General features: G+C 41.7%; 1 protein-coding gene across 1 annotated transcript; it reads left to right on the top strand.

Moving 5' to 3' along the window:
• The first annotated feature begins 6,818 nt into the window (after positions 1-6,818).
• Positions 6,819-10,846, top strand: LOC100240700 (RAD51A recombination protein). The gene is made up of 9 exons (XM_044567652.1): positions 6,819-7,071; positions 8,214-8,358; positions 8,471-8,581; positions 8,681-8,772; positions 8,940-9,034; positions 9,139-9,252; positions 9,866-9,995; positions 10,195-10,316; positions 10,409-10,846. The coding sequence occupies exons 1-9, from the start codon at positions 6,973-6,975 to the stop codon at positions 10,530-10,532; spliced, it is 1,032 nt and encodes a 343-aa protein (XP_044423587.1). The 5' UTR covers positions 6,819-6,972; the 3' UTR covers positions 10,533-10,846.
• The last annotated feature ends 1,162 nt before the right edge of the window (positions 10,847-12,008 follow it).

The raw sequence follows: 12,008 nt of genomic DNA, 5'->3' as shown, positions 1-12,008 counted from the left end.
ACCGCCTCGACTCGAGGGCTCTTTTTCTTGTGTCGGGTTTTGCGGCACTAGTTGCGGCAGTAGAGGCGGTAGTACCGCCCCTACCACCGCGGTAGTACCGCTCTGGGTCCAGGTCCCTGCTTCTCTCCTTTGCGCGGCAGTACCGCTAGGTGGATCGGCAGTACCGCTGGCTCAGTGGTAGTACCACCCTCCCAAGCGGTACTACCGCCCTTTGCGGGGCTGTTTAGTGGGGCAACGGTTGGATTGTTGTCCCCACTATAAAAGGGGGTCCCCTTCTTCCCCATTGACCTACCTCTTCCCCCTCAAGCTCCATTAATGCTCCAAGCTCCATTTTCGCCCGATCTATCTCTCTAGCCAATCAAACTTGTTGATTTGCTTGGGAGTGGTTGAGAAGGCCCCGATCTACTCTTCCACCAAGAGATTTTTGATTCCCCACCTATCCCTAGCGGATCTTGTTACTCTTGGGTGTTTGAGCACCCTAGACGGTTGAGGTCACCACGGAGCCATAGTCCATTGTGGTGAAGCTTTGTGGTATTGTTGGGAGCCTCCGATTAAGTTGTGGAGATTGCCCCAACCTTGTTTGTAAAGGTCCGGTCACCGCCTTCAAGGGCACCAATAGTGGAATCATGGCATCTCGCATTATGTGAGGGCGTGAGGAGAATACGGTGGCCCTAGTGGCTTCTTGGGGAGCATTGTGCCTCCACACCGCTCTAACGGAGACATACTTCCCCTCAAAAGGAAGGAACTTCGGTAACACATCCTCGTCTTCACCGGATCCACTCTTGGTTATCTCTTACCTTTACGTGTGCAAGCTCTTTAGTGTTACTTCTCTTACTTGCTTGCTTGTTTGTTGTTGTTGCATCATATAGGTTGCTCACCTAGTTGCACATCTAGACAACCTACTTTGATGCAAAATTTAATTTGGTAAAGAAAAGTTAAAAATTGTTAGTTGCCTATTCACCCCCCCCTCTAGTCAACCATATCGATCCTTTCAGTAAGTAAATTAAAGTGGAATTGATTTAGAAGATAGGTAAATTAAGGTGATTGATTATCATATACATGAAAGGTTGGACGAAGGGATGGTGGAAAGAAAGGTGAAATGAGAACCTTACATTTTTTGAAGTAGCAGAGATTCATGATGTAACATCCCAAAATTCTAAATTTTGGAATGTTATATTAAATAAATAACTATGCTTGTTGTTTGATTGTTTGTTTGATTGATTGAGTGAATTTGAGTGGCATTAGAAGTTTCAGAAGATTTTGAGTTGATGGGATTTGAATTCAAAATTTGGCAGTTGAAATTTATTTCAAATCAATGCCTGACAAATACTTGAGAAAAAAGTATGAGAGGAGTAAACATGACACTCCAAATTTGTCAGATGAAAAAACATTGCCAAAAAGTTTGAATTCAAAATTGATTTTTTATTTGGGATTTTAGAAAAAATGATTTTTTTATAAAGTTTGAGTTTTGCCCCTGGAAAAATGTTCAAATTGTAGGGAATTTTCCCCTGATCATTTTGATATATATATGTCCTATATAAAATATTTATATTTACTTATATTTCTCTCTCTCTCAATTACTCAAAAAAAAGAGAAAAAGAAACCCCAGGCGCCAGCCAGGCCAACCGGCCCAGCCAGCGCCGAGGCGGCCCAGCCAGCGGGCCAGGCCAGCCGGCCCAACCAGGCGCAGCCCGACCGAACCGACCGGCCCAGCCGCGCCAGCGAGCCAGCCCACGCCGAGCCCCCTCGCCCGAAAACCCTAGGCCTCGGCCAACCGACTGCAACCCCCTCCCTCTCTCTCGCTGACACCCGGCCCCACCACCTTCTTCCTCCCCACGCCAACCCCGCCGCCGCTCGCCGGAATCCCGAAGGATCCGGGATCCTCCCCGATCCCCGACCCCCTCGCCCCTCTCTCCCTCTCGCTGACCCGTGGGCCCCGCCCCTCTCCTTCCCCCCTCGCCCACGCCACCGACCTCGCCGGAGATCGACCGGATCCCGAAGGATCCGGGATCCCCCGACCGCCCCGATGCCCTTCCGAAGCGAAGCCGAGGCCCTGGCTATAAAGAGCCGAGCCCCCGCACCCCATTTCCCCCCCGAGAGCTCGCCGCACCCCCTCTTTCTCCCGCTCGACGTCGCCGGAGACCCGAGCCCTCCCCGCCGCCATTGTTGCCGCCGTCGACCCCCTGGTCCACCCCGACCCCCCCCCAACACCACCGAACCCCTCCCCGACCTCGTGCGCATCTTCCCGACGAGTCGCCGGAGCTCCCCGACGCCCAGACGCCCCGACGCACTTTCGCCGCCGCCGCCGCCGTCGCCGGAGTCCGGTAAGTCACCGGCATCACCCCCCACCGTCCGATCCTAGATCTAGGGCTAGGATTAGAACCCCGAAGGGTTAGGTTTTATTTAGAAAACCGGCCGGTTCCGATCGGTTTAGTTTTTTTTTGTTTAGGTTTTTATTTTAGGCCCGGTTCGTTTAGTTTAAACCTAGGGCCCGTTTAGGCTATCTAACGCACAGGGCACAGTATAGGCCCATTAGGCCTTTTTCTTTTTATTTTGATTTTATGTTTTAGCCGAATAGTTTCTGTTTTCAAAAATGTATATCTTTTATTCTGTTTAATATTTTTGAGTGATTTTTTTTGTTGGATTGCAAATTTTATGTAGTTTCTGTAAAATATATATTCAGCTATGTCAAAAATAATTAAAATTGCTTTATTTTAGTTTTAGTCAGAATAGTAAATCTGCTATAACTTTAGTTAACAAAAAAATTATTTTTGCATGATTCTTTTTGTCATCACTTTATTTTGACATTGCCAAACCCTAGAAATTAACTTGGGTATTTTAGGATTAATAAATAATTAGTTTTAGACAAAATCCTATTAATCCTAATTAATTAACTAGTTCCTGTTTTCCTAATTAATTAATTAGTAAATTAATTTATTTTTAACTTGTGATTAGTTATTCTAGGTTAGTTTCTGTCATTCTAGTAGATGAACTTTTATTTATAACTAATAAAAGTTTTAAATTATTTTTTCTTAATAGAAATTGGATTAGGCCTAAAATGAGTTTTATAATAGCTTTTTAATTAATTCTTTTTGCTCCTAGTTGCTTAGTGAAACCTTTTCTGTTAAGTTAACCTAAAACCATGATTAGGTTATATTAAGAAATTTTTATTATATAAAACTATTTTTGTTATTGTTTGAAGTAGGGAAAACTTTGAGTGGCCTTTATTTGAGTTTTTCTTTTGGATTTGAGTTTTGGTTGTTTGTTGTGTTATGTTACTTTTGTTATGTTGTGTTATGTGATCCTATTGCTATGTGCTTATTATAGTTATTGTTTGCCTCGGTAGAATTTCCGGAGTGCGAAGATTGCTACTACGAAACCCTAGTTTTTTTTCGAAGATCGTCAACCAGGCAAGTTCACTTTGACCATGCTTTTCTTACCTCTGTTTTATTGCATTTAGTGGCACCATTGCAACCACCCCTCAGTAGTGTTATTGAAATTCTTGTAGTTGAGTAGTATGCATGAGGTAGGAACCCATCACCCTGTTACCAAGCCCGGGACGTTATTTATTTTTATGCTACGCTATAGTAGACGGGGTTTGGTATGAGTGCTCGGGAGTGATGTGAGAAGGGAGGATTCTACGTCAATGACGACAACTCCATGATGGAATCTGCAAGGACTGCCTCTTCAAGACCTCAAGACTTCAAGACTCGAGACAGGATTTCAATACACACTACTGGGTGAAGGACGGTTGACGGGCACCCTGGAGAACCCAGTGGTTGGCCGGGATGCATGGAGAAGCGCCATGACATCTTGCGGAAAGCTTCACCCAGACTCAAAGAGACGGAAGAATACTTCACGCCCGGAAGCTTACCTGTGCAACCGCAAGTCATTATGGGCTCTGGCTTGGTTGACCTTAGTTGTGACTCTGGCTGGGACGGTACTAGCAGATGTAGAACTACGGTAGGACGGATGGGTACCGGACAGTGGTCAGAGGAACTCTTTGGAAGACCATGTTTCGGTCATCTTGTTCTCAAACACCCTGAAGTGCGAGAACGTAAAGAGAGGGATCGAATCTTGCGGTTAAAGTGTACAAACCTCTGCAGAGGGTTATAACCTAATCGATTAGCCGTGTCCCCGGTTACGGACAATTTGAGCCTCTGGACTTGGATCTATCTCAGAACTCTCAACACTGGACTGATAACTTAATTGTGGGCAACTTATGATGATTTTGGGCTATGAGACATCGGTTGGCGGAACCATGTCATGATAGAAAACTCCATAGTACAGACTTCATTTATTCCTTTGATGTAGGGAAAACAAATCAGCTTTTACGCAAACAAAACTCAGACACAGAGCCACAAAGCCATATTGCATATAGTATAGTTTTATCATCTGTTTTCTCATGTTGTGATCTTGCCGGTACATTCAATGTACTGACCTACACGGCTGCAACGTATCATGTTGCAGATACTTTCTTCCGACGAGTAAGAGTACGGTACAGGGTTACGGTCTACACTCAACCTGCCGATGGCGTTGATGGGACTCCACACCCGTTTAATTGTTTCCGCTGAGTATTATGAGGTATATATCATTTTACGTTATTTATACATGTGATTGCACTTTGATATATATATTGATGTACTGTGTGTGCCAGCATACTGATCCAGGGATGGCACAGTAACACAGAGGCTTGACCGTCTGAGGTCGGGTCGCTACACATGAACATTCATGAACCATGTTTGTTAATTGCTTAGGCCCTGTTTGGCAACCTAGAAAACTTTTACACTTTTCCGGTTGTAAACTACTAGCCCTGGATGGAAACCAGCATAAGATTAGAGGTAAATACACTAGGAGTCATAGAATTTGCACGCGATGGTCAGTTTGGTGCACAAACTTGTAATATACGTGTTTCTGGTCATCAAACTTGCACGAGTGTTCATATACGGTCACATTTCATGTATACGGACGTATTCATGGCCTATGTGGCATTCCAGTGTGGCCAGGGCCTGCTGTCATCCACTGTAGTATGTAGATCTGCAGAGAAGCCTTTGGCTTTTTTATTTTCGTATTCAGCCTCTAAAAACAAAATGAAAAAACAAGCGATGTGGGGTTTTGAAGCTGCAACGTGCCATAGTAGTCTCACGTGGACAACCACCAGACTACTGATCATTCATGTTTATATAGCACGACTAATTTCTGTATCATATAAACATTGACTGAAAATAAATTTTACAAGAAATGTAACACGAAAAAAATGAGCACCGCGGCTCGACCATGTGACCTTGTGGTCAAGGTTAACTAAGATTACCACCAACAACACAACACGTCCAGATGTAAGAAAACAATTTATATTCTTGTGTTTGTGACATTCAAAAAATATTTATGTGTTACAAAAAAGGTATGCGGCATTTTAAAAAGTTTCAAAAACTTGTATTTGAAAAAAATGTTAATCAACACAACATGTCCAGATTAACATTTTTTTCAAATACAAGTTTTGAAACTTATGTGTATTGAAACATATACTCCATATGATACACATATGTTTTGATGTTTTAAATACTCCAGTATACATCTATGTTTTGATACACATATATTTTAAATACTCCAGTATACATCTATGTTTGGAGTATTTAAAAAAATATATGCCTAATACTTTTTAAACATATGATTAACATTTTTTTTCGAAATACAAGTTCTGAAACTTTTTTCAGCTATGTTTTCAACATTTTCGGATGGTATGAAACATTTTTGAGCTACACAAACAGCTTTATACATTGTATAGGCATTTAAAAAATGTCATGACCAGATTTTTTTGGAATGCATGAACATTTTTAAAACGCAACATATCATTTTTAATTACACAAATGTGGTTTACAATGCTTAAACATTTTTTTAAATGTCACACACCTTTTTTTGTAACACATAAACACTTATTAAATATCACAAACACAAGAATATAATTTTTTTTCTTACATAGAACAAGAAGGAATAACAGCATGAAAAATATTTTATCCCATTTGGATATGTTGTGTTGTCGAAGTCCGGTGGTAATCTTAGTTAACGTTGACCACGAGGTCACATAGTCGAGCCACGGTGCTCCCTTTTTTGGGGTTACATTTCTTGTAGAATTGATTTTTCGGCCTTGTTTATATGATATAAAAAATATTTATGCTATCTAGACATGAATGATCATTGGTTTGGTGGTTGTTAACCCGAGCCTAGTAGGGGCATGTTCCTAGTTCGTAACCGAACCATCCCTTGTTTTTCCATTTAATTTAGGGGCTTTATACGTAAATAAAAACCATTTTATTTTAGGGGCTTAATAAATTAAAAAATAGATGCATAATACGTAAAAAAAGAAAAAGCCTGCAGATCTACCATACGTCGCGGGCTTACAGTGGGCCCTGGCCATGCTGGCAATGCCACATAGGCTACGGATATGTCTGCGTACATGGAATGTGACCGTATATGAACATTTGTGTGAGTTTGATGACCAGAAACACGTATTTTACAAGTTTGTGTATCAAACTGATCGTCGCGTGCAAGTTCTATAACTGATGTATTTACCTCGTAAGATGATACTCCCTCCGTCCGGAAATACTTGTCATCAAGATGAATAAAAGTGGATGTATTTAAATGTATTTTAGTTCTAGATACACCTCTTTTTATTCATTTTCATGACAAGTATTTCCGGACGGAGGGAGTACACTTGTAAAGACATCCAAACGCAGCGTTGAAGTTATGGTTGCCTGAAATCCACTGTACAAAAATTTGCCGCTCGCCGCTGCCTTCCGCGAGGAGAAGGAAGGGAGGCCGCGTCCGGTAGAACCACGACGCCCAATTATAAAACTTTGGCGCCTTCGCGTTCTGTTTCAGCCCCAAAACCCGCCTCCTCTGCTCAGAAGAGAGAGAGAGAGAGAAACGCCTCACATCCCGAGCATCTCTCTGTCTCTTCGAGTGGTGGGCCCCATGTCGTCGGCGGCGGCGCACCAGAAGGCGGCCGCGGCGGCTCCCGTCGAGGAGGAGGAGGCCGGGGAGCACGGGCCTTTCCCCATCGAGCACCTCCAGGTGCGCTCCGCTCAACACCCATCCCGCCCCCCTCCCCCTCAATCGATCCGCTCTTTCTCCGCCGCGGAGGCCGCCGAGAGCGGGGTTTTCTGTCACGATCCGCTCCCTTTCCCGTCGTGGAATGGGGGGTGCGGCCGAACGCCGCAACTGGATGCGACTGACCCGCTCCTTTTTCCCCATTTTTCTCTTCGGTGTTCGATTTGGCGGGTTCTTGGCGGTAAACCCTAGGTTCTTGCCCTCGGAACCGCGTGAAGTCGAAGATTTAGTCCGCACTTCGGTTATTTGGGTTGTTTTGAGGCGGATTTATCCTATTTGGGAGTCCCTTTCCGGTAGAGTTATCGGCCCTGAACCCCCGAATTCCCGGTTCCTTTTTCTCTCGGGAACTTCACATGCATGAAATGGATGCTCTCCTTTCATTTTGGTACACAATTTTCCGATCCGCATATGGCGTATCACCAGAGGCTTGATTCACTGATTCAACGGGGTTGATTTGTTAGCACCCTTAAAGATCGTTACTGAAATGTTAATGTTTGCTGTCACCATTTCTGATGCGTGATTTTCCCACATTTTTAAGGGATCAGGACAAAAGTTGGACTGTATATCTGCACTACCGGTTCTTGAAGTCTAAACAATTTGCAGACATACCCGTCTCTAGTTGTATGCAATTAAGAGGACCTGTACTTTGTTTTCCAAGCTTTATGATTCCTGGCATCTAAAACTTATGCATTGCACATGCACGCGTTGTCTTTCTGGAAGTAATGCTTATACGATTTGATTTTATGATGTTCTAATTCTTTAAAGTACGAAATGTTGATACATCCTTCTGAAAGCAATTTACATTCTCCCCAAGGCACCATGTGCGGCAGCCAATCAGCCATGGCAGTTGTGAAATCGTATCCCATTTTCTTGTCAGCAACTCAGCATCCTATCTCAGATTCTTAGTATCTAAAGTTACTTTTCCATGCTAGGTGTCTGAAATTCATAGTGCGAAATAGTTTTATCATTAGGCCATCTGGACTCTCGTGTAGGCTGTTGAGGATGTAATCTGTTTTGTTAACTGAAATGAAGTGGTCTTCTTCCTTAGAAAATCCTGAATGTTAATGTCACAACTAGACTAAAATTATGTTAATTTTTCTGTGAAGGCATCTGGAATAGCTGCAGTTGATGTGAAAAAGCTCAAAGATGCTGGTCTTTGCACAGTGGAGTCTGTAGCTTATTCTCCAAGGAAAGATCTTTTGCAAATTAAAGGGATTAGTGAAGCCAAAGTCGATAAGATAATTGAAGCAGGCAAGTAATTGTTTCCCTCTACTATAGGAATTTAGGAACATTATTTGCATTGCTTCGTATACAAAAGAATTTCCACATGCAAAGGTACTGAATGTTGATAAACATCTGACAGCTTCGAAGTTGGTTCCACTGGGATTTACTAGTGCTACCCAACTTCATGCGCAGAGGCTCGAGATTATCCAAGTTACAACAGGATCAAGAGAACTTGATAAAATATTGGAGGGTAACTGTCTCTGCCTTTTGTCATTTCCTATCTGCCACAAAGAAACTCTGATACAATAGACACATAAAAATAATGTAATTGTGTTTCAAATTCTGATAGGAGGAATAGAAACAGGATCTATCACGGAGCTTTATGGTGAATTTAGGTCTGGGAAGACTCAGTTGTGCCATACTCTCTGTGTCACATGTCAGGTATTGCGGTAAAATATCAATCTTATGTTATGGTGCCACTACATCAGTATAATTCTAGAAGGATACGTGATATCTTTTTTCCAATATTGGAAGACTGCCCCCCCCCCCCCTCTCTCTTCCACTGTCTGTTTTCTCAAGATTGAAAATTTTGGTACTGATTTATACAGCTCCCACTGGACCAAGGTGGTGGTGAAGGAAAGGCTCTTTATATTGACGCAGAAGGCACATTCAGACCACAAAGACTCCTCCAGATAGCAGACAGGTGATATCGCAGTTTTTTCTTTCTATACCAGTTTAAATTATTATTCATTCTGCCACTATGCGGTGTATGATTGAACAGCTAAACAAGATAATCCTGTATTTTAGGTTTGGACTGAATGGTGCTGATGTACTTGAGAATGTAGCTTATGCTAGAGCATATAATACTGATCATCAATCAAGACTTCTGCTGGAAGCAGCTTCCATGATGGTGGAGACAAGGTGAGTTGATGCTTCTATAATTTGGTATCTATGCTCTGAAGTATACGATTTACTAGCAAGAAACTGTGAACTGCTAAAATTATATTCCACCTATCTTCATATATTTGCTTGAATATTCGGAAGGATTGGTAAAAAATAAGGTGTATGCGTCAAAAATAAATAAATAAGGCGTCAATGATGTTTAGGATGGTTACAAGTTGCTTTTTTTTTACTACCAGGCAACTATCAGCACTAAGTAGGAAATAAAGATATTTAGTTATGTTTCCAGTGGAGCACTGGAAAGGGGTAGCAGCCGATCTCATTATCATGACTTGGGAACTGGGAAGTTGTCCATCTTATCCTGACATGTCCCATGCTGCTAAATTGTTGGGGTAATGTTATTTTTTTATATGGTAGAATATATTTTTCAGAGTTACTCTATTACATCTGCTTTAGAAAGAATAAAATCCAGTCGAATAACAGTCCAAGGCAATTTTATTCTGTTACTTGCTGTAATTAAGCCAATTAGATCCTGGCTGTGATTATACTTGCACCTTTTTCGTCATTTCTGAGTGCTTACATTGCAATTATTGGACAATCTCCCTAATACTGAACTGGAACTCTGTTGCTGCAGGTTTGCGCTTATGGTTATAGATAGTGCCACAGCCTTATACAGAACTGACTTCTCTGGTAGAGGGGAGCTATCAGCAAGGCAAATGCATCTGGCCAAGTTTCTCAGGAGCCTTCAGAAATTAGCGGATGAGGTACATTAGCCTCTTTCCATTAGCAGCTGATGAATGATGAAATCATTATTCTATAGTACTTACACTTGATTATAGATATGATACTGGAGCCAAATTGCTGACAAAACTTGTCGTGTTGCTGCATTTTATTCTACTTGATCATAGAAATGATATTGGTCCCATGGATAGTTGCTCATTTGACTTGTTTTGCTTGCTCTAGTTCGGGGTGGCAGTGGTAATCTCCAACCAGGTAGTGGCCCAAGTGGATGGTGGTGCAATGTTTGCTGGGCCACAGATCAAACCCATTGGAGGGAACATCATGGCTCATGCTTCCACGACGAGGTGTGCTGCATTGAGTAACCTGTGTACTACCTGGCATCTCCTTACCACTCATCCTGTTCGGATCTTGTTTAACATCTGGTACTGCATGTCAGGCTTTATCTCCGTAAGGGAAGGGCGGAGGAGCGGATCTGTAAGGTGGTGAGCTCTCCCTGCCTGGCTGAAGCTGAAGCAAGGTTTCAGATATCACCTGAAGGCGTCACAGATGTTAAGGATTGAGAGTGTTCTTTGCTTGTCATGGGGATACCTCGTGTATCAGACTTAGCCTGCTGTTTGCATCTTCAGCAACAGATGCTAGCTTGTGCCGATGAAAGAAGGCCCTTCTGTATAGCAAACACCCTGCAGCTGCAGTGGCACCATAGGGGCTCCCTGGAAGGAAATGTTGTACAGCTAATCTCCCATAGTTTGCTTGTTCTATCTTTTTTAGTGGTCTTAGTATGCACTGCTCTCATCAAGATCGTTATGGTTATGGCTGAGTGATGGGAAAATGTAGTTGCTCACTTTGTTTCAAATATCCTTGGTCATCTAGGACATTGACATTGCCTCCTATGTGATATTGGACCACCAATTTCTTTGACAATATGTTAGATGAAAAACAAAAATCGTGGTGTATATTTCAGAATGTCAATACCAGTAACTCTTTTTAAATTGATAGTTATACATAAAAAAGTTTAACCAACAGAAATTCTAAAAGGACATCCATTTCAGATTGGGGAGATTACCTTGGAAGACATACATATTTTGGCTGAGTGGGAAATGAGAGTCCATACCCTCAATATTATGATGTTGCCATTCAAATCCCTTGGATGGTTTGTATTTCCAGTATAACTTTTCTTTGTTTGAAACGGAGACAATCCCAAGTGGTGTGGTGGTGTCTCTATTTGCAAATTTAATAGTAACATTAATGTCTTCTATTTCATCGGATGCTATACCATTCATAATTTCTTGGTAAGGTAAAAGGAATAGCACTCACACTAGCATCTAAGTCACATAAACCATGATAGCAACAATCTCTTATTTTAACTGAGACAACATGCATGCCAACTACTGGTCTATGTTTATCCTTTTTATCAGGTTTGGCAATTCTAGCAGCCTCATTACACAAATAAATAACATGTCCATCAATATTTTCTACCAAGAGATTTTTAACCATAGCAACACTAGGTTTCACTTTAATTTGTTGAGGGGTTTAGGTGCTTTAATATTACTTTTGCGAACTACGGTTGATACCTTAGCATATTCCTTTATCCTAACATGGAAATGTGGTTTTTCAATATAAGCAGTAGACACAACTGGATCAACATTATAAATAATAGTTTCATCTTTAGCTTTAACTGGTTCTTTAATTTGTTCTTTAATAGGGGGATGATATTTAAACCACTTCTCCTTAGGGAGATCAACATGAATAGCAAATGATTCACAAAAAGAGGCTACTATCTCAGAGTCAAGTCCATATTTAGTGTTAAACTTGTGAAAAGAATCGGTATCCATAAAAGATTTAACATAATCAAACTCAAGCTTAATATCTGACTCTTTACCTTCACCGAGTTCCCAATTTTCAGGATTGCATTTAATTATTTCTAAGAGATCCACCCGAATTCAATAGTCTTCTTCATAAAAGAACTAGTATAAAAAGTATCGAGCATAGATTGATCATCACGAGAAAGCCGAGCATAAAAATTCTGAATACTAATT

This window comes from Triticum aestivum, chromosome 7A (genome assembly GCF_018294505.1).
Source record: "Triticum aestivum cultivar Chinese Spring chromosome 7A, IWGSC CS RefSeq v2.1, whole genome shotgun sequence".
NCBI classification, from domain to species: Eukaryota; Viridiplantae; Streptophyta; class Magnoliopsida; order Poales; family Poaceae; genus Triticum; species Triticum aestivum.
The sequence above is the reverse complement of the archived record's forward strand: the minus strand, read 5'-3'. Positions and strand labels throughout refer to the sequence as shown.

Coding starts and splice junctions, on each gene's coding strand:
- LOC100240700 (XM_044567652.1), top strand. CDS start 6,973: ATGTCGTCGGCGGCGGCGCACCAGAAGGCGGCCGCGGCGGCTCCCGTC. Junction 7,072..8,213: donor TCCCCATCGAGCACCTCCAG/GTGCGCTCCGCT, acceptor TTTTCTGTGAAG/GCATCTGGAATAGCTGCAGT. Junction 8,582..8,680: donor ACTTGATAAAATATTGGAGG/GTAACTGTCTCT, acceptor AAATTCTGATAG/GAGGAATAGAAACAGGATCT.